Below are 23,112 nucleotides of genomic sequence, written 5' to 3' on the forward strand. Positions count from 1 at the left end.
GCATGGTCAGCATTACTTACTTGCTACAAGTCATCCGTGTCCCCTCCGACTGCTCGGCCGCACAAGGAGACACTTCCTCTCGGCCGCCCTCGTGCTGCCTCCAGCTCTCCTAGCTGCAGCACCAGCTGTTGTCTACTGTCGGCTGACACTGAGGGAGTAGTCAGCTTCCTGACCGACTCCTTCAGCAACTCCTGCAGCACTGTCATTCCAGCCTCCATCTGTACCCGGTTCTATCATCGGCACTCAGCCGCCGCAGTACCAGCAGCGCCTCCAGGACATCGGCTATCATCACAGCTCCTGCATCCTCATGCTGTCATCGACTCCTCAAGCTGCAACACCCATCGCTTTCCAGCACCATCAGCTGTACCATCGGTCCAGTGGCAGTCATCATCATCAGCTTATTAGCCGCAGCATCAGCCCATTGGCCGCAACATCAACTGACTGGTCACAGCATCGGCTCACCAGCCGCAACTTAGGCCCATTGGCCTGCATCATCGGCCGATACATCAAAAGAATTCTGCCAACTTCTTGCATGGCTCCTTCACTGCGAATACCGCCCTGGTGATTTATGTAGGCCACCTTGGTTGCATTGTCCAACTATCTTCACTGGACATCCCCTGTGCCTGACCCAGAGCCCTGTACAATGCACAAAGTTCATAAAAAGGCCCATTCATGATTCAGTCAGAAAGGCGAAAGAAAATCTATCAATGAAAGAAATGACTAGATAAAATTACATGAGATTCACTACATTTAAAATCATAGTGAGTTGGGTAGCGGTACTGTATATACCGTATATACCAAGACAAATAGGAATGAGAGCACAAGCCATAATGCTTATAAATAGTATGAGTGTGGTGAGACATATTTGCAAGTTAGTTGGTTAGGTCATAAAAAAGGGCTGTAATTGATGTATCCTCTTAGTCCGCCTGGTGCGAGAGACCCCAGTCTGAAGGTTAAAAAACTCTAATTTCAATAGTTCTTTAGTGAAGTCACCCCTCTAATCCCTAAGCGGATCTCTTCCAGACCGAAAGCTTTCAGGCTTTTCAGGTCTCCTTTGTGTTTTATAGAGAAAATATTTTCCAACAACAGTTAGTGGCTTTAATTTAGCAAGATCAGATGTGGCGTTTCTCACATTTCCGACATGTTCCAGAATGCGTTCCTTAAGCATCCGAGTCATCATGACCACATATTTGACATTGCATTTGCAAGTTATACAATAAATCACCCCCTTGGTCCTGCAGTTGATGTAATTGTTAATTTCCATCTTCTTACCATATTTGTCCACAATTTTCTTTTTCCATGGTCATGTATAAGCAAGCCCTGCATGAACCACATGGGAATGATCCTTTCACTGTAGGGGGTCTCTGTGCAATGCATCTGTAGTGGCTTTGGGTTAATTGGTCCCAGAAATTTGGGGATAGTCTCCAGCTTAGGGATACTCTTTCTCCTATACAGTTTGTAAGGTCTTTGTCCAGATGCAGGAAATGCCAATGTTTTTGGATAATATCCTTAATATATCTCCACTCATGGCAGACATTCCCTACAAACCTGATTGTTTCTTCCTTATTTTCAACTTTCCTAGTGGGTGTATCAAAGATGAGAGATTCCCTGTCAGTTTTAGAATGTTCTTGCTCTCATTATACACTTATGACTGTATTCTCTTTGTCTTAATCTCGATGTCAGTGCCACACATTGATGTTTAAAAAGGTATTGGAATTGGAGCAATTGTGCCATAGATGCAGGAATTTTCCTTTTTAGATATTCTCAACTGTAGGGGGAATGCAAACTAATCTGGTGAAGTACATGGTTTGTTGCTGTGCTTTGTCTGTATAAATTGGTTTCCAGTAGTCCCATGGGATTTTTATAGATATTCAAGTCTAGAAAGGATACAGAGGAGTGACTGATGTTATGTGTAACTTTGAGATTGAGGTTGTTTCTATTCAGGTCTTGGATAAACTTCAGTAGGAGATTCATATCACCGTCCCATATCATCAAGACGTCATCTATATAACGGTGCCACATATTTACATGCCTGGAGTCATTTTCCATTCCCGTCGAAAAAGACACATTCGTGCTCCCACCAGCCTAGATATAAGTTGGCATAGGTGGGAGCACAGGCCAACCCCATAGCCGTACCTCTTGTTTGGATAAAGAACTTATCGAAAGTGAAGAAGTTGTAATATAAAACAAAGTGTAGAAGTTGTAAAATAAAGTCATGGCAATAGCTGTGACCTTCAATATTTAGGAAATACTCCACTGATTGTATCCCAAGGGTATGGTCAATGCTGGGGTATAATGCTTCCACATCTAGGCTCACTAGAAGTTGACCTTCATCCAGTTTCACATCATGCAGCTTCTTAAGTACATCTGAAGTATCCCTAATATATGAAGGAAGTGTCAATACAAAGTGTCTTAAATGCAAATCGATGAATCTACTTGCTCCTTCCAATAGGCTGCCTATACTGAAAACAATAGGGCGGCCTGATGGAGTTGTCTTTTTTTATGCACCTTGGGTAACAAATAAAAAGTTGACACTTTCCGGATATTCTGTCCAATGATAATCATATTCCCTGTTGGATATAATGTTTTCATTCTTAGCCCTGTCGATGATTCTTTTGTAAATATGTCCTTAAAAACATCTGAGGGGTCCAGGTGAATTTGCTGATGGTAGTGTTCATCCAGCAGCTGTCTATACGCTGCTTTGGTATATGCATCTTTGGGCCAAATGACAATGTTGCCCCCTTTTGTCCGAAGGCTTGATGACTACATCATGCCATCCTCTGATGTTTTTCAGGGCTTCCTTTTCTGTTCTGAACATATTGTCCTTTTTCTGATGGAAGTCTATTTTTATGTAGTTCATACAGATCTTTAGATATAAAGGTTAGAGGAAAATTTTAACCTCTGGATTCTGATGGGGAAAAAAGGCAGCACCTTGCCAAGTGCTACCAGCCCTTAGGCTGCTACATGACCAAGGCCGCACCTTGCCAAGTGCTACCAGCCCACAAGGCTGATACACACGGCACAAAGGCGGCACCTTGTCAAGCATTCCAGCCCTCAAGGCTGATACACAGCCCAAAGGCGGCACCTTGTCAAGCATTATCAGCCTTCAACTACTCGGCCCAAAGGCCGGACCTCGCCAAGCAATTCCAGCCCTCAATGCTGTTGCTGGACTTTTACTCTTGGTGGTACCCTTCAGCCATAACAATTACAACCTCTATGTTTGATATTGTGCCACTTAATGTACAGCTGCAAAATTAGCTATCTTAAATATAAATTTCATGTCTGCAATAAACTTCCTGTATAGGTTACTGGTAGGGTCAATTTGAGTAAGATGTTGGTTCTCCATAAATTCTTATATGTTTTCTAGCAAGCATGTTTTTATGTCCCTACGGATTTTTCATATTTATCATTCCTCCTTGGTTTGGGCAGATAAGAGGCCTCACATTAGGCTTATGGCCCTCTGCATGTCAAGATCTCTGGGCGGACTTGCCCTTCCTAATCTTAGGTTATGTTATTTGGCCTCCCAATTGGTACATTTGTGATGGGTCTTTGGTACTGGGAGACAGGATTTGCATATGCGACTAGTACAAAACGAAGCCGATTGGCATTCACCTTCACAGCTGGTGCTTGATGGTGGCAGCTTCATGAGAAGGACCACTGGTTACACAGGCACTTAGCCTTTAGGGACAGGCTTTCAAGGGTTCCTATCAGAGCTGGATTACTGACAAGGCAGTGCAGGTGGTTGCCTAGGTCCCAGAGCGTCCCATGGGGCCTGCCTACAACCTGCTCTGTGGCCCGCTAGTAAGGAATGCAGGGAGGGTGGCGAGCTGCCCAGAAATCCCTGCCGGTTTTCCATGGCTGTAGACTCTGGCCATGCTCAAGACCCAGATGTGCCTACAGTACATCATGATGTGTGACATAGGTTAAACTACTTAAGAAGCGAGCCACCGAGGATTTATGGGTAGCGGTGGTTTAGCCCAAACAGATTGGATCCCAGAGATTCACCATGCGATGTGCTTACTGGGGGATTGTTTAAAAGAGGAGCAGAAGTCCAAGAATGTAAGTTTGTTTGGGCTGAGGCTAGAGTGACACATAGGGATGCTGGCTGGAGGGACCCATGAGGGGAGCTGGAGGGACCCATGAGAGTCTGGAGTGTGTCATGTGGAACTAGCTTTTTCAATGTATTTTATGCAGGACTGACTTTTTCTATGTATTTTATGTGGAACTGGGATTTTTAATGTATTTTATATATGTGTCATAGTGCTTAATACAAGGAGAAAATATGAAAAATAATTTAGAGTACATGTACTGGGTAAGTAAATTGTAATCTGAATGGAAAGGAGGAGGGGGGCCCCAGACCCATGGGGTCTTAATCTGGCTCTGGTTCCTATCCTGAAACCCTGATTCAATTGCCCTTGTAGAACTTCATTCCTTGGACGGTGGTGTCCTTTGTTCTGCATGGGTTTACTGTTTCCGTTGGTTAGCTGTATAGGGACGGAATTTTAAAATCATTTGAGAACCTCAGGGAGGAGTTTGAGGTTCCACATTACATATTTTTCCATCATCTGCACCTCGTCATGGCCTTCATGTACAGTTTCTGTCTCAAACCCCTGTTGTTGCTCTTCAACGTTTTAAGATTCTATTGCAGGCATCTGGAGAGAAGAGACTGATTACTAGGTTTTATTCCTATCTCCTTACTGAGGGTTCTGTTGTTGCTCTAGTGCCTTTTAGACCCCTGATCGCCACCTCTGTGACACAGTTTCAATAGATCCAAATTTTACTCTTCCACAGGGTTTACCTTACTCCCCATAATGCTAAATAAGTTTATATCTGGAACCTTGTCAGTGTGCCCTAAATGCTCCTCTCGACAGGGTTCCTTTTGGCATCTCTTGTTGGTGTGTCCAGCTGTTTGTACCTTCAGGATGGAAGATTACGAGATGTATTTCTAAAAATTGGGGTAATATCCTATTACTGTCTCCAAGGATGTATGTTTTGGGGTTATTCATTAACCACTAGCCTGGCACAGTCCTATCAGATATGACCATACCAGACTGGAATTTCCCTGACATGGTCATATCTGATACTACCAGTCAGAAACGCCAAATGGGCGGCTGCCAGTAGACAATTTTATGGCAGCCGCTATTCTAAGAGGGACCTTCTGGCACCTCTGCATGCTTGAATATTGCCCCAGTGTCTGCCGATCACTGCTGATTGCAGTGATTCAGCATCCCAGCAGCAACCCCCTCCCGGTGGCTGCTCCTCTCTGCCAGTCAGCACACCATCCCCTGAGAGTACCTGGTGGCTTCAGAGTGAAGCAGCCGCAGGGAAGTGTGGCCATCCAGCGCCCGCTCACTCCCCCCTGTGATTACCCAGCTGCTGTGGGAGTAAAGCAGCCGCCGAGGAACTATGGCCATCCAGCACCCTTCCCACCCCCTGCGATTACCCGGCGGCTGTAGGAGTGAAGCAGCCACCGTGGAAGTGAAAGGCAGTCAGTGCCCACCTCCTGCGTTTACCCAGCGGCTGCACAGTGAAGCAGCCGCCGGGAAGTGTGACCAGCCAGCCCTCTGGAACCGCAGCTCCCTCTCTGTTGTGACCCGATCACTGCCGGCCACAGTGATCGGGACCAAGCGGTACCCCCCTCCCATCATGGCACAAGATCAGCTGTGATTTCCGTTGAAGCAGTAGCTGTGGCTCCTGGTAACAGCTGCTGCTGCTGTGTCCCAATCACTATGGCCAGCAGTGATCAGGCAGCCAGCTTCACTCCCGGTGCGGGTTCAATGGAAGCAGCAGTCACCGCAGCTGCTGCGTTATGTCCTGCCTGCAGCACCTCCATCCCTGCACTGCTTCTCCCCAGGGACCTCCCCCTCTTTTGGACCGGCATCTCTGCTGCTGCTGTGTCTGCACTAGAAGCAGACAGCAGCTCCGCCTCTCCCTCAATGTTCCTGAACACTGCTGGCCACAGTGATCGGGCGATGTGTATACCAAATATAAAATGAGTGTGTGTACACATTATATATATATATATATATATATATATATACTGTATATATATATATATACATACATACATACATACACACACACACCCATACACACCTGTCCATTTCCCCCAGGTGACCTGTTTTTATTTTAAGCTATAAAATATTATATCTTTTCTTCACAAAGGTTCCCAAAATGTTTTTTTTTTAATCATCATATTATGTAATTAATAGCTATTTAATCATGATTTTACATTTTTGTTAAAAACTATATATTGAATTAAGTTTAAATCGCTATTAACATAATTTGCAAATAAAATAAAAAATTTACAATTTCGGAGCGGTTTTTGGCAGAAAAATTTGTCAGTTAAGTGGTTAAGGATGTGGATTCTCAAGTGACTAATAATATATCCTCAAATGCCCTGATGTTAGTAAAAGTATGCATTGCCTCTATGTGGATGGCCTCTAGGGACCCCACTTTGTTGAAGCCGGATAATTGGGACATAATCTGTTAAAATTAAAATCTGCAAGATGCCATTTTGCGAATGGCAACAAGAAGCCATTTTGCGAATGGCCACACAACGCCATTTTAGCGAATCCCACAATATCAGTACATACGGCGATGCTATTATTTAGCGTCATGCGATTCCCACGCAATAGAACAATGTTAAAAGTCCACATTATATAAATACATACATTTACTAAACCATATAATATGAACAACCCTGCAAAACATGTACCATGGTGTACTCCACAAATACGTAGTCACACAACGCTAACTAGCGTCTTTTCTTAATATCCTTATACTTACACTTTGCACACTTACAGTACATAGAAAAGTTCCCCAGCATTAAGGTTAATATCCAAGGTTATATTCATTATTATGTAATAAAGCGACTGTATATATGATCTCAGGTTTAGTACATGATAAACAGACTGGTTGGTGCCATTCTGAACCACTGATTATTTGCAGATTTCCGGTTCCATCGGCAAAGAAATCGCAACATGCGTCTGGGAATTATGGATCATAGAGAGATAGGCACTGAAATGTACTCTGTTCATGTAATGTGATTAGCCAATTTAGACTTGTTTTTTGGCGGGAAAACGGACACAAAGAAGCTGTTGGAGGCTGAACTATTACAATACAAACTGACCTATGAACTGCATCGTAACAGGAGAACCAGGAAGAAGAACCAATGGGATTATGCCAACTTGTTCTATTGTATTGCCTATCTCTGCAAGGGTTTATATGAAAGCACCCTGAATCTTCTAGTCAGTCATCTTTTCTTTGGTGTTGACGGAGGTTTCATAGTTGAAGCCGGGAATCTGGATTCAGAGCGCAAGCGTATGTATTCGACTGTACCTAGTGATTGTATAATCTGTTTGCGCTAATTGTATTTAGATCACAGCGTGTAACTACCTGCTTTTGGTGAATAATATTTTTTGTGCTTTGGAACCACAATCAAAGTCTGGAAAGCAATTATTTCTTGTGCGACTTATAACACTAAATAGCGACATTTGGGGTGTATAGATAGGTAGGAATTCATAACTTTTAGTGAATGGTGTAGACCAGTGGTTCTCAAACTCGGTCCTCAGGACCCCACACAGGTCACATTTTCCACATTTTAAAAGATCCACAGGTGGAGCTAATTATTTCACATGTGATTATGTGAGGAGACCTGGAAACTATGCACTGTTTGGGGTCCTGAGGACCGAGTTTGAGAACTTGTGGTGTAGGCTGATGAATGACGTGGTAGGGCATGAAAGGTTTATGTTCACCAATTGCTTCTAAGTACAACCGCATTTAGAGCTCCTGGAATGCTTCCCCTTAGTATGAGTACTGGAGGTGAGACCTCATGAGCTTTCTGCTAATCCATTCCCCTATTCAGGTTTGTTCATTACTGTGCATTGATATGCCCTATTCTGTACTAAGGGCCTGATTCAGAGCCGGACGCTCTGATCAGAGCGCTCGCTCTGAATCAGGGCCCTCCTCCATGAAAATGGAGCGTCCTCCTGGACGCTCGTATAGCTGTGGGTGACCACCCACAGCTATAGCGAGCGTGCATGATGATGGTCGCAATGGTCTTGACCATCGCAACCATCGGACTTGCGACGGAGACCCTGCGGTAGGGTCTCCCTGCCACAAGTCCTGGAGTGATTTTGGCTCTATCAGAGCCAAAATCACTCCCACTGACATCACTAGTGATGTCAGTGGGGCCGGCCTCAGACGGTAGGCATTCCCATGGGAACGCCTCCGTCTGGCAGGCACGCCCCCGGCACGCCCACCAAAGGTGGAGTGCTGTCAATCAACATCGACAGCACGCCCCCTTTGGTGCGAGACCCGGAGCGACAGCTTGGCTGTCGCAGTCCGGGTCTCGCGCATACGCACGACGGAGCTCCCTCCGTCGTGCGCATGCGCAGTGGGGCAACATCGACCCGTTTGCGAGCGTCCTTTGCTCGTGAACGGGTCTGAATGACCCCCTAAATCTGCACTTTTATATTTACTTATCTTTCATAGCAAAAGCTACTACTGTTATTGCTGTATTGGTTGGGTTGGTTTTAAGGGTGGTGGTGGGTTTGGTTTGTACCATCTCTGAACAGTGTAATAAAATATATCCAATTTTTTTAAAAGTGCTCCCTGGCAAGGGATTAGCAGATGGATGGCAGTTCCCGACCTAAAACTACAGGATTAACTAATGGTCAGTTTGACCTTCTATAAAAAATCCCATCAGCTCCTAAACCCCTATCCTGCAGTGATCCAGCTGCTGAGTAACCATTGGAAGGCCCAATGGAGAGTTTAAATGCATCCATCACATGCATCCCAGCCTATTCTTTGCGACTACTAATCGGGAGTTACTGGGTTGCAACAGGGCAGTGATGCTGCATTTGCACATCGTAGAAATGCTCTGTTGGTGTGGCGTGGGCATGTAACCAGTGTTACCACCTATTCTGAGACTCGCTTATGCACCTGGCATGGGGTAGGTGTAATTACCGTTCATAGTGATGACGGCCGCACTCATGAACAGAACACTGGGGGCGGTGTGATTGGATAGAAATATGTAACTCAGAATACGGGCGTATAATCGCATTAGACTTCCATTTGCTTTAGGCACCTGGAACTGCAATCACGTTACCTGTATCAGGCACTCTTGCACCCCTTTGTAAAGTAGACGAGCACCAAACATACCCTTAAGGAATAATCACTCTCCGGGTCATCCTGATCATTGTCATTTAGCTTCTTGTAGCGCCTCCTCGAAGTCCCATAGTCCTCAGTAGGAATCCTCATATCATAATCAGTGTCAAAATTAATTTCAACACATCCGCTCTCGTCCCTATAACAAAAGTGTAATTTAATATAAAGAACAATAAAACTTTAATATAAGGCCAATTTCACACTAATTAATAACCCTATGTGGTTATTATAATACATAGTAAGGGCGTGCGGTCTAGCTGTACTGGCACATTAGGTCTAGAAGTGCAGTAGGATAAAGCTTACAAGTTGGTGTGAATATGGCGTATTGTTCCATATATGGTTCTTGATGTTAGGGAGGTTGAATATGACTGACAATTGTTGGTAAATTAAATTAGACATTGTCCAAAGTAACCGTGCACCGGCAAAGCCTGAAGACATTTGTAGTCCTGTCCATATCAGTGCAAAAGGTTTATAGACCCGATTCACAGCCTAAGTGTCTGTGTAATCTGCAGCTATGCGATAATGTACAGCTAATCTGCTAATGTGGTAGGAGGACTAAAGACACATCATGCCGGCATTACAGATCCAAGTGCTGTGTTGAAGACGCAGTATCGGATCACCATCGCGACCATCGGTTGTGATGATCACAGCCATTGGCCCTCTGAGGGAGCTTATACAGAATGATCACCAGAACTGTTCTGCTGGTGCCAGGAAATCTGCCCCCATTTTGTAAAACGATCAGCGTCACTGCCCCCCAATTGGCCGCAGCATGTCAATCATGCTGCAGCTTATGGGGGCAATGAGAGTGATCTTGCAAGACCCATTCTGCACATGCGCAGTCCCCCCGCCATCGGATTTGAGTTTTAATCAGGTCTTATTTTCACTCCAGAACAGTTTTGTTTAATCTTACAATGGGTATAAGCTGTATAAACTGTCAGACATTGTTTTTAAGTCCTTACAGTTTGAGGTTCCAGATAATGATCTTTGTTCCCTTTTCACCATAAATGTTGTCGAATTCTTTCAGCAGTTCATCTTCAGTCGCCAGGAGAGAGTGTTCTAGGATTGCTTTCACATTCTCATCCGAGCGTGTCTGCACCAGTTGCCGTAGGAGGTGTTAAGGTTATAGATTAGTAATTAAACAATAAAAGCAAATTATTCATCTAGCGCAGTGGTTCCCAAACTTTCTTGAATCACGGCGCCCTATAGTATCAGCATTTTTTTTTCCACAGCCCTCCTAAGCCAAAAGTTTCTTATTGAGAAATTCAGAAAAAATATGAAATAAATTATACTAACTTGTCATCCTTAGGGTCAGTTATGTGGTGGAGGACACAGTTGTGCTTCCGTTTGTCCACACATTTTATGATCACTGCTTTGCAAGCATATTGGCCATTCATAATTTGAATTGGTCCTGGACCACTAACCCATGGCACCCCTACAAGTGCCCCGCGGCATCTCCCAGATTGGGCACCACTGATCTAGTGGACAAAACTTAATGTAAAATTCAGCCACATCTAGGGAACAATTCAATTAGCTGCGAGGGGGGCATATTGCCTTTGAAATGTCGTGGAAATGCTGGCGACAGCACCTAAATTTGCCAGCTGATCTTGTGCTGGACTTGCCTTTTTTGTATGCAGCAAAAAGCTACAAGTTCGGCGCTACTGTATGTAGTGTTCATTCTAGCTTTGCCGGAGGGCAGTGCGCCTATCAGCCAAAAGGGCACTTTAGTGCGCACGGTCGATAAAAGAGACGTGATCACTCAGAAATGGAGAGTAGCCTTTAGACACACCCCCTTTTCAATCACTGTAGGGGGTGTGCCCAGCACTCTCGCAGATGCTGGCCCACCCCCATGCTCTCCCCGCAGTGTGAAGATGCCATGCGCCCCACAATTTTCCCCCCTGCAGGACAGTGGCCTGCGGTTGGGCACGGCACCCAGTAGGCTGTTTCAGTGGGTTCCTCCATAAGGGCAGGGCACATTTTAGTGCTTTAAAATCGGACAGGACGCAGCATCCCACTGAAATAGCCTAGCGGGGACACTAGTATGTGCAGCACATAACCTGATTCAATGATTTCATGAACACTTTAATGATTGCCCAAAGTAGATCAACTTTCTGTTGCACTGGGCATTAAAGCAATAGGAAAGGGATCATGTTGTGTGCTCTCCTGTTCCCCTGCTGAACTAAGGCCCTGATTCAGAGCCGCTCGCTCTGAATCAGGGCCGGGCTATTTTTTTTTTAATGGCCTCCTGGCTGCTCGCACAGCTGTGGGTGACCACCCACAGCTACAGCGAGTGGCCAGGAAGATGGTCAAGACCATTGGGCATGCGACGAGACCTTTGTGGTAGGGTCTCGTAGCCGCAAGTCCCAGAGAGATTTCGGCTCTAACAGAGCCGAAATCTCTCCCACTGACATCACTCATGATGTCAGTGTGGCCGGCCCCAGACGGAGGCATTCACATGGGAATGCCTCCGTTTGGGCAGCCACTCCCCCGGCCCCCCACCAAAGGGGGCGTGCTATCACTCAACATCGACAGCACGCCCCCTTCATTGCGAGACCCGGAGCAACGGAGTGTCCGTCACTATCCGGGTCTCGAGTCGGCTCCGTCGTGCGCATGCGCACTGGCCCACCATCGACCCGGTTGGAAGCGCATAGCACTCGCAACCGAGTCTGAATCAGGCCCTAAAACTCTTCTGTAGCTGAAAGCCTCTGCCATGGGATCCAAGCCAAAAAAATAAAAAATAGGTGCGCTATGTTTCCTATGGAGTAAGAGAATTGTCTGCATTTCGGTTCCATGAAAACCTGAAGACGCTATTTTGTCTGTAGATAAGGGAGGATCTGAGGGACAGTGTGCGAAATGCAGCAATTTCTGATCACTTTCATAATAATCAAATACTGTACATACATTACATATACACCCATCTGCCATAACATTAAAACCACTGAAAGATGAAGTGAATAACATTGATTATCTCATTACAATGGCACCTGAAAAGGGGTGGGATAAATTAGTCAGCAAGTGAACACTCAGTTCTTGAAGTTGATGTGTTGGAAGCAGGAAAAAACAGCCAAATAGTGTTGGCTAGACACAGTGCCGCCATTGGGGGGCTTTGGGGACTGCTGGGACTGTAGTCCCAGGTCCTCCGGGAGCCCGCCTGCCCCTTCTCCGCTGCTGCACAATAGTCGTGACTCCAGTGTGTAGCTGACAGGCCCAGCACAGGGACACCCTCCCGCTCCTACTGATACTGATGCCGCTGCCGTATACTAGAGGGGTGCCTGCCTGCTTGCTCCTACTGCTGTCCGCCGCCCGCTACTGCTGTCAGTGGCATAACAAGGGCGGAATGAAAGCTTTACCGGAGCCCAGTGCTCCTTCCCAAAAACAGCCAGCACCGATGATCTCTGCAATATTCACTGCAGACCAGGCAGCTGCACCTAGCTCTCAGCAGTTTTGCACTCATTATGTAATCATGATGCAATAACAATGCCTCAGAGGAGCGGCCTGGGTTTTATTCCTGAACCCTGGGGAAGCATAGTACGAATTGCGGGTGGAGGAAGGAGAGCCCCATCAGGAACATACAGGTGGAGGGGAGCAGAGTACACATTGTGACAGTTACAGAGGTGTGTATGTGTGTGTGCGCGGTAACTAAGGTAAGTGTCTGGGGGTGTGGAGGGGCCGGGGCTCAGGGTGCCCTGCCTATTTTGTTTGTACCGGGCCCCATATTTTCTGATGGCAGCCTTCTATAGATGACTGGGTCAGAGCATCTCCAAGCAGGTCTTGTGGGTGTGTTCCCAATATGCAGTGGTTAGTACCTTCCAAAGGTAATGCAAGGAAGGACAACCATTTAACAAGCGACTAGGTCATGGGCATCAAAGGCTCACTGATGTGCGTGTGGAGGGAAGGCTGGCCCACCTGGTTTTATACCACATGGGTGCTACTGTACCACAAATTGCTAGAAAAAAAATAATGCTGGCTATGATAGAAAGGTGTCAGAACACAGAGGCCCTGAATCAGGGCCGGACGCTCTGACAGAGCGCTCGCTCTGAATCAGGGCCGTCCTTCTTGTTTTTCAGAGCGGCCTCCTGGCCGCTCACATTGCTGTGGGTGACCACCCACAGCTATAGCGAGCGGCCAGGAAGATGGTCGCGATGGTCCAGCCCATCGCGACCATCGGGCTTGCGATGAAACCCTTGTGGTAGGGTCTCGTTGCCGCAAGCTCTAGAGAGCTTTCGGCTCTACCAGAGCCGAAAGCACTCCCACTGACATCACTTGTGATGTCACTGGGGCCGGCCCCAGACGGTAGGCGTTCCCATGGGAACGCCTTCGTCTGGGCAGCCACGCCCCTGGCCCGCCAACCAAAGGGGGCGTACTGTCACTCAACATCGACAGCACACCCCCTTTGGTACGAGACCCAGAGCGACGGCTTGCTGGTCGTTATTCCGGGTCTCGCGCATGCGCACAACGGAGCCGGCTCCATCGTGCGCATGCACACTGGGCCACCATCGACCCGCTTGCGAGCGCATAGTGCTCGCGAGCGGGTCTGAATCAGGCCCAGAGTGCATCACAGCTTGCTGTGTATGGGGCTGCGTAGCTGCAGACCAGTCTGAGTGGCATATACTACTGTTATTGTTCGGGGATAAACAGATTAAGAGGACGGAATCTTGGATCACGTGATGGGTTTACACCACGTGACCATACAATCCCAGATATCCCCAGTATCACTATGGTCACCACTAATAACAATATGGTCATTTGACCAAAATGATCATGCGATCGCTATATATATTGAAAAAAAAGTTGTTGGTTTTTTTTTTTTAAAGATTTATTGAAACTTAAGCCGCACATCCACTAGGCAACTGGGAAATGAGTGCACGATTACAACATTGTAATCATGCAGTCGTTTCACAGTCTGTGATGAGCCTACACTGAACGATCAGTCATTCAGTGTAGGCACAGCAATCATCCCCGAACATGGTCAACCTGACAGTTAGGTTGACCAGCATGTTCGGGTGATAATAGATGTCAAAAACGACCAGCGGGAACACACATCGCTGGTCGTTTTTGACATTAAACTGCCCGATTTGCGGCCGATTAACAAGCGATTGACCGATAACAATGTCGTTATCGTTCAATCGCTCTGTTTAATCGCGTAGTAGATACGTGGCTTTAGAGTGGTTTTATTCTACTGGTGATTCTTTTTAGAATATCATAATAATCCTTTTGGAACTGTGTGAATTCTTATTTATCTTTGATTACATTGGATATTTAACCCAGGTGATTTGTTTTACACTGATTACCAGGGGTATATAATAGGTGTCCATTTGGAGCACACATTCATTGCCTTTGAAAAAGCTGTCTGTAGACATGGAAACATGTCAGGCTACTTACCTTATATACCAGAGCTGATTCCAATGGACAACTTGCTTCTGTCTTGCTTCTGAGAACCGCATTTATCAACAACTGAAAACTGGATAGTCTAAAGTTCTCTTTAGCTGAGACCAGCAAACAGTGGGATTACATCTGTCCTGTCACGATCCTGACAAATTTTTCCCATATTCTCCTATGTTTTACCTCTGCGGTGATGTTCCAGCTAGTGTTGAGGTCCGCTCGTGCTGTGACCGCACATCACTTCCGGATGACACAGACAGTGTCGGACTGGGGCATTAAGGGCCCACCGGAGGAATGCAGTGATAGGGGCCCATACTTAGGGGTGTGGCCAGCCTCCAGAGGGGGTCTGGGCCCCTTTAAATATATACATATATATAGTAAATACTGCTAGTGAATGCATGATAATGTACCAGATTAATAACAGCAATTCATTGTAGAAAATACACAATAGTCCTGTCCAGTATAATTCAAGTGCACAGTCTGGAACCTGATCCCAAAAGAATGGGGTGGGTCCTCAGGCACTGGGGCCCACCGGGGGTTTCCCCTGTACCCCTGTGGGCTAGTCCGACCCTGGACACAGAGGTCCGTCTGCACTGCACATCGCATCCAGCTGGCTAGGAGGTCTGTCCACAACACTGTTCCTGCTCTGTGCTCTCAGTAGGTTTACTCAGCATGCTAGCACTCAGGCTGCACACCAGAGTTCCCTTCAAAACTCAGTATGGGCACAGCCATGTTGGATTCAGTCATGTGACTCTCCTCCACCAGTCAGAGTGCTGCTCCCAGACCAGCTGATTGCAGCATCCAAAACCTGGGGATCCACCCTGATAAATTCCATTTCCTGACTGGCCTTTTTTGCCAGTATAATGTTGCTTCTACTGAAGTTACAGCTCTGTGCTGAGCTCCCAGGTAACTCTGTATCTGAACGGCTCCAGTCCGTATCATTCCAGTTCCAAATCTGGTTATAAAGTCTACAATTCCATCTAGTACTCCTGTCTGGTTTTACCACAGAGACTTGCTTATCCCTACCACCAATCAGTCCCATCCGATATATGCAAACATTGGTCTCAAACCGATCCAGTTCTTCAATTCATCAACATCGGTTTCCATCCGATTTTTTCCAAACATCAGTTCCAATCTGATCCTGCTTCATCAGTTCCATATCACGGATTCTATTTAATTGCTTCTTGTTATGATACCTGATGTACTCCTGCACTGTCAAAACCTGAACAAAGTGTCCTTCACCAATAACAACCCCCTTTCCTGGAACACACACTTGTTCGTAGGTATTCGGCTGCTGTCTGGACTTCACACTTAAAGACAGTGCAGGAAGCACAGATATCAAAATATAGACACAGGAATGTGACTCTCAGAACTCATAGGCAACTACACCTAGATTTTAAGGAGGTCTTCCATCCAAGATTAAAACTCAAGCCCTTTATGCTTAGCTTCCCACTCTAGACAGAAGTAGTTTGTCTAAAACTAATCAATGTAGTAATGCAAATAGCACTCCTAAACAGTGATTACCAGAATACTATCTTGCAGTTAACATCACTGCAAGCTTGTAACAAACAAGGATTCAATTTAGCTACTAATAATTAAGCAGCTAACAAAAGGGTTTGCAGTTATATTTTCACTACATTAGTAATATACACATTCTTAAGCAATAGTAATAATTCCAGAATGCTCGGATTGGTGAGACCTATTACTGATGCGCAGAGTCTAACATGCCGGCAGTGTTCACCAGGGACCCCCTCAAAGAGGTATGGACTTGGCTGCATCCAACACACAGGTTGCGGCCTCAGATTAGGTTCCCCTATACAGGTGCTGGTGAGTTCTGGATGGAGTGGAGAAGGAAGAGGACTTGCAGCGTAGTCGACAGGCCGGGTCAGAACCGGGAGCAGACATATGCAGGTCATGGAGGGTAGCCAAGGTCAAAACCGTAATACCAAGCCCAGTACCAGGGAGCTGACTAAATCGAGTCACAGACAAAGCCAAGGTCAGGAATGAGCAATACACAGGAACGCTGGAGTAGGTTTGGAAGTCTATCCTCAGGCACAGGAGTGCTCCCAAGGACTTCCTTAAATAGACAGGGCTTGAATTTGGCACCTCCTGTTACATCACCTAACTGGTGTGCTTGGACCTTTAATTCTTTACAGGTCGGCACGCGCACCACCATGGGAGCCGCGGCCACCTGCACATTGCCGCTGGGAGGGAGAATCACACAGCAGTGGGCGCCGGGGACTCCCCGCCGACTGCTTTGCCACAGACCAGCACTGTGACAACCTGATTCAAAACCTCGTTTTGATCTACGTTCTCTGAACCGTCTATCAATATTAATAGTGAGCTTAATAAAAGAGTCTAAGGATGTCTCCTGTGGATATTGAAGAAGAGCATCCTTGACACAGGCTTGGCCTGCCACTATAGCCTGCATCTTAAGCATGTCACCTGAAGTATGGGGTTAGAACCGGAGTTCTGATGCTTTTCACTGCAAGAATAGTATGTATTGAAAGTTTGTTTTACAACTGTGAGGCTGCATCTTCCCTCACCATTAATTAGCTTGTTGAACAAACGGCTCAAAACACTCCCTCCCCCTGTACCAGCTGACCCAGCCTCTCCTGCAAAAGGGATTTGAAAGCCTGCACACACCAACTTGGCCTGCGACTATAGCATGGAGTTAGAACTGGATTTGGACTTTTGACTTCTTTCTAACCAAAAAATGAAACCATATCTCAAACACAGCAGCACAGGAATGCTGCCACTCCACCTTCATTTCAACTCCCCTGAGATTGGGATTGGCTGCTGTCTCATGCTGCAGCCAAATCGCACTCCATAAACTGCTGGATGTGACAAGACCACACACTCATGTGGCTGTTTGCAGATCACTCTATTATTTAAAAATTTCTATTAACTTTAACATGGTTTTTAACTTATAATGCTGTCACCATTTTTTTTTCCATTGATACAGCCCTTTATACCTTTATATTCAGCTTCTCATTAATTTTTTTTCTCTCCACCTAGATGTTATACTTCCGCTAGTTGGTATAAGGAATCAGCCTCCCCCCCCCTCTGCACTCCCACTTCCCTCTCCTCACTGCCCCCTTTTCACTCCCCCCTCCTCGACTTCCGTGGTTGCGTCCTCCTTCAGCGTGTGCTGCGCATGGCAGGCACACCTCTTATCCCAGTCGACTCCATCTCTCCTCACTGACTGATGCCAGGAGAGACGGAGACTGAGCCAAACGGGAGGGCAGATATGACTGCCCTGTGCAGCACACTGGTGTGCCCATGGCTGGCCTGGCAGGGCAGGGGGAGGGCTGGACCCCATAGACGGTCTGGCTTCCATAGCAGCCACACCCCCTGCACCTATGGTAGTCACGCCAGTGGATCACACGTTTTCCTCAGTGGCCAACAACTGTGGATGGCAACCAACTAAGGACAGTCCCTTTATTTTTCTAACCCAGCAGGTCTGCTACTGAAGAAGGACTCAACATAAAGGCTACAAGTCAGCAACAATTGGTGGCATCAACAACCAATGTGGTGATTACAGAGAATTAAACATTGTGGTCACCACCCAGTATTTATTTAGTCATATTGTAGATTGATTATGTCAAAGTAATATTCCCAATAATTCATATCTGAGATGGTCTCTGCAGGTATTTATAATCAAGTCCGATAGAGGGTAGAAGTATCCTCCAAAATACTGTGCCTAATATGGTCATACTGCATGTAGACATGTGCGTGTTGTTCTAAACAGTTTGTTGAATGTAAAATAAATGTAATTATATGTAATAGAAAAATTATTTATAGTTAAGAAATCCTGAATATAATTTTGTATTTAGAAGCTATAAAGGAAGGCATAAGCATGGGCACAGCCTTATTTAAGTGAGGTCACATTGGAGGGAATGGGGTGGAAGTGGAAAATTGTTGATTTAAAAAAATAAAAACTGATATTGGAGATCTGGCCACTTTTCCAACTTCTCCCAGATACAGCTGCACGAAATAAAGGTTTTTGCTTTATGTTTTTGTACCTTTTTATTTTAAGAAACTTGTTTGCAAATTTGACCATACGCTACTTGATTAAGGGCCTGATTCATTACAGATCACAGCTGCAACAGAGGGCCTGATTCAGACCTGCTCACGAGCGCTGAGCGCTCGCAAGCGGGTCGATGTTGCCCAAGTGCGCATGCGCACGATGAAGGCGGCTCCATCGTGCGCATGCGCGAGACCCGAATAACGACGGCCAAGCCATCGTTATGGGTCTTGCACCAAAGGGGGCGGGCTGTCGATGGTGATTGACAGCACGCCCCCTTTGGTGGGCGTGCCGGGGGCGTGGCTGCCCAGACGGAGGCGTTCCCATGGGAACGCCTACCGTCTGGGGCTGGCCCCACTGACATCACCAGTGATGTCAGTGGGAGTGCTTTTGGCTCTGATAGAGCCAAAAGCACTCCAGGGCTTGCGGCAGACGAGACCCTACCACAAGGGTCTCGTCGCAAGCCCGATGGTAGCGATGGTCTTGACCATCGCGACCATCATTTTAGCCGCTCGCTATAGCTGTGGGTGGCCAAAAAGTAAGAGGGACAGCCCTGATTCAGAGCGAGCACTCTGTCAGAGCATCCGGCTCTGAATCAGGGCCAGAGTACGCAGATCGGCCGCAGTGCGAATGCTTGAGTTAGCATTGCGATCTCACTGCGATCACCTACGCAGATACAAAGCCATCACAGACCAAAGAATGGGATGTCAGCATTTGGGGGTGGTGATGGGGGAGTGGTTGGAGAAATGCCAGTCTCTGTTGATTAAAACCAGGCTTTATAGTAGCGGCTATATAATGAACTAACCAGAACCAATTTCTGTAATTGATAAAATCACACCCCAGATCTCTGGTCATTATGCAAATTACCTACTTACCCATCCTGAGGTTCTTGAACTTGAGGTATAACTTTAATTTCTTGAACTCCGATTGGTGAATGGCTTGAACTAATCACCAATCAATGTGTCCATCATCAGCGCGCTGAGTCATCTAATGTGACAGAAGCCAGTAACACTGTGATCACACACTGCATGGTGGCTGAAAGACAGGCAGAGGATGCTCCCCAAATGTAAACACAATCTGAGTGGCCAGGGTGTGTCCTCTGCCTGTGTCTCATTCATCAGTGCCAGACAAATTGAGGATGACAACATTGGCCGCAATACTGAGCAATGGAACATCCCCTGGGGGGCATATCATTGACCCCTTGGTCCTGACATAAAGAACTCATATGAGCTTTGAGCATCTTATATACAGGACATATACAGTGAAGTGCATATATATTCATGTCTGTGGTCATTTGTGACAGTGATTTCAAACAAACCCGTCTCCACTGCACAAAAAAAGGATATTTTCTTTGTTGAAGGAGATGATTGGAACTATGACGTGTTTTGCATTAATTTTCTTCAGAAAAGTCTGAGACAGCATCCCAATATGCATCCCAGAGTCATTCTTGGTAAATACAATGGTGTCCTTGCCCAGGCGCATGGATCCTGATTTAAAGCCATTTCCATAAAGACCGATAGGAATGTGACCGTCTACTGCAACTTTTTCACTGGAGCCAAAACTAAAACACAATAAAAGTTAAACATGTGAGCACGTCTTATACAAAAGACCCTTCTATAGACAATGCATCCCTCCCAATCCTTTATTATGGGCATATTTCCCTCTTCCCAGGTGTACAAGACAGTCATGTGGCCACACCCGCCAGTGACATCATAGGGGGTCAGGTGCAACTTGCCAGGTGAGCACTTACCTGAGCATCTTATGCAGCTGTTCTAGAGTCATCCCATTCCCATTGTCTATAAATGTTAAGCATGGTTCTTTTTTTAGAACATATTTATCAATCCATATTTGCTTAGCGTTGACATCAGGATAATAGGCATTGTCTGAAATCAGTGAAAGAATGATGCCATCAGTTATAATGGGATGTGATAACATTAATTAGGTAAGTAGAAAGGTCATTGTGTGCAGTGCCTAGGTGCATAACAAGGGTCCACACACAGCTTTTTCAGGTTTAAATGAAAATAAATGGAGCTTTACTGTCAGCATTCAGGAACAAAAAAAACCTAGCCCCCACGCAGGGCACTACCCCACTTTTTGTACCATGACTATAATAGACAGCTATTCTGCAAACTTAGCACAGTCTCTCAAAAGTTTCAGTCCTGTCTCTCACAGGTTAAAATGTAGCCTCCTGGCATGACTTCCAGAAAGTCACAATGGCCTACAGGCCTGGATCAGCTGCCACAACTTCACTCAAACGCAGTCAGAGATTGGTGGTCCTCCCTGACACTTACAAGTCTGGACACTGGCCTCCAGGCCCCCACTGGCCTCCAGGCACACTGGGCTCTTTAGCTGCCACAGTCAAACTTGGACTATCTCCTCTGGCAGCATGACTGAACTGCCTTGTTAGCCCTCACCTGAGCTCTGCCCACAAGGCAGCCCTTAGATGTGCTCACACTTCTTTTTTCTACCCTGTGTGGGTGGATCCCTCCAGCCCCGCACAGAATACATGGCTCACAATCGCCATCTAGTGTGATATTGCCACAGGGAGTATTATTATAGTTCCAAGGGCAGAGGGAACTGTGTGTGTCAGTCTCATTGGCACAACTGTGCACAATAATGGCTATGGAAAAATATAAATACTGATACACATTATAGCCATAAACGAACATTTTAATAAACATTTGAGCTCTCAGTTTATACCAAAACACACACAATCTGGCACTGGATCTCCACACAGCTGTTAATAATTGAATAAAAAACAGACTGCTGCTTCAGACTCAAGATAGTATTTTCTGATAGGCAGGTATAACCTAAGAAAACAATATATAAAGATTACTGAAGCGCTGTCTGTGTATTTAATTAATCCACATATTTATTCAAATATACATGTATACAACCACATTAACCCAGACCAAACTAATGGTACCAGAAATAAAACCTAGATGACTCGAATCAATAAATTAAAATGGTATAAAGGTAATCTTGATACGTGGAATGCTTATTCCCTTCTAATGAATGTCTGACACAACATACAGTATACATAGAAAAAAAGAAATAAATAACTCTGCATCACTTTCAGGCAAAATACTTTGTCAGATGTTATTTTGAAACAAATTAGAACATTTGCCTGTTTTGCAACACTATCCATGCAGAGGATATTCCTGATAAGTTAATAGTAAATGTGCATGGCACGCAGTGCTTCCAACACAAATTTTGAAGTCTCTATACTGTAGCACATCAATGAATAAAAAAAACATTGTTTAGGATGTTTCCAGCATTAAAACCATAATGAAGTTGGTGGCAATTAAATAGTGAATTTGCATTCAACTCAAATGGGATAAAAAACTAGTATAATAAAAAAAACATTTGAGGCGCTTCCATAATTACAACAATAGTGTAGCTGATGGCAATTAGATGGTATATTTGTATCCAACTTTAGATGGAATATGCACTTATGATCGATCCTCCAGAGTATTTGTAAAAGGAGGTGTCGAAGTCAAATAATTGGATGTAGTCGTTTCCAATTAATATCCATCAATACTGTTATCTTTGTCTGAAAATATGTGAATAGCACACTACGGCGTGGAAACGTGAATTTAACCACAACACATGCAAACACTTCTATACACATGTACACTTACACGTTCACTTATAAAGTAGTTCACCTTAAAATAGTTCCAACACACAGTTGTTTATAACCAAGGTTAATAGAGTTTATAGTTAAATATAATAATGTTAAATATACTTTAGGGAGATCTAAGGTTCAGGATACAGAGAACATATCATGTTTGGTATCATTCTAATCCCCTATTTATCCTCAGAGATCCGTTCCTATCGGCCAAGAGATCGCACCTTGCGTATGCGAGTTATGGATGATAAGGAATTAATGATCAGAATGGTATTGTGTGTGTAATGTAAATAGACCAGTTTGAACTAGCTTTTCGTGGACCCCTATGTCAGTGCATCTTTTGGAGGGTTTCTGACTGATTTCGCCAAATCTGACTTTTCGCCTATTTCAATTTCTCCGGGTGCCGTTTTCACATCCTTTCAAATTGAATACGGGGATAAGCAGGGAAACGTGCGATACTTTTTCTCCTGCAAAACACGTGATGTGGGCGAAAAGTCCTGCAAGCGAAAAAGTATCGCGCGTGCGAAACACATTGAATACGAGCCATAGTGTAGCATATGTCCCACCTTTACACTTTAAGGGAGGATCATATAATAGAACGTAGTATGCACTCTGACAAATATAATTTCAGCATTCAGATTTCAATTGCTTCAGTGGCAGCTCCTTATAGAAGTGTGATCAGCACTCTATAAGCCTGATGGGTACCGCAACACATTTATCATCAATGTCTATGTCAGGTTATTTACAAAGCCTCCTCCTGTCAGACCCGGAATTTAAGTATAAAATCAGTATTATTTGTCATTTGTCCAATCTTTATGTGATTACAATTTCATCAGCTTGGTTTTTCATTTGAAACACCTGTAGGGAAATCCTTATTTATTATTGTCTGAGGGATGAACTATTTCAT

General features: G+C 45.3%; 1 protein-coding gene across 3 annotated transcripts in view; it reads right to left on the reverse strand.

Moving 5' to 3' along the window:
* The window catches only part of LOC148509421 (MORC family CW-type zinc finger protein 3-like), a 266,886-nt gene that overhangs the window by 173,906 nt on the left and 69,868 nt on the right, over nucleotides 1–23,112 (reverse strand). For all 3 annotated transcript variants that reach the window (XM_088443164.1, XM_088443165.1, XM_088443163.1), the window contains exons 3-6: nucleotides 20,328–20,460; nucleotides 19,924–20,138; nucleotides 10,131–10,275; nucleotides 9,166–9,310 (exon numbers count right to left, since the gene is read on the reverse strand). In XM_088443164.1, the coding sequence (XP_088299290.1) occupies nucleotides 9,166–9,310; nucleotides 10,131–10,275; nucleotides 19,924–20,138; nucleotides 20,328–20,460 (638 nt within the window). The remainder of the gene's footprint in view (nucleotides 1–9,165; nucleotides 9,311–10,130; nucleotides 10,276–19,923; nucleotides 20,139–20,327; nucleotides 20,461–23,112) is intronic.

Source organism: Taudactylus pleione, unplaced genomic scaffold, assembly GCF_031769625.1.
Source record: "Taudactylus pleione unplaced genomic scaffold, aTauple2 ptg000327l, whole genome shotgun sequence".
Classification (NCBI taxonomy): domain Eukaryota; kingdom Metazoa; phylum Chordata; class Amphibia; order Anura; family Myobatrachidae; genus Taudactylus; species Taudactylus pleione.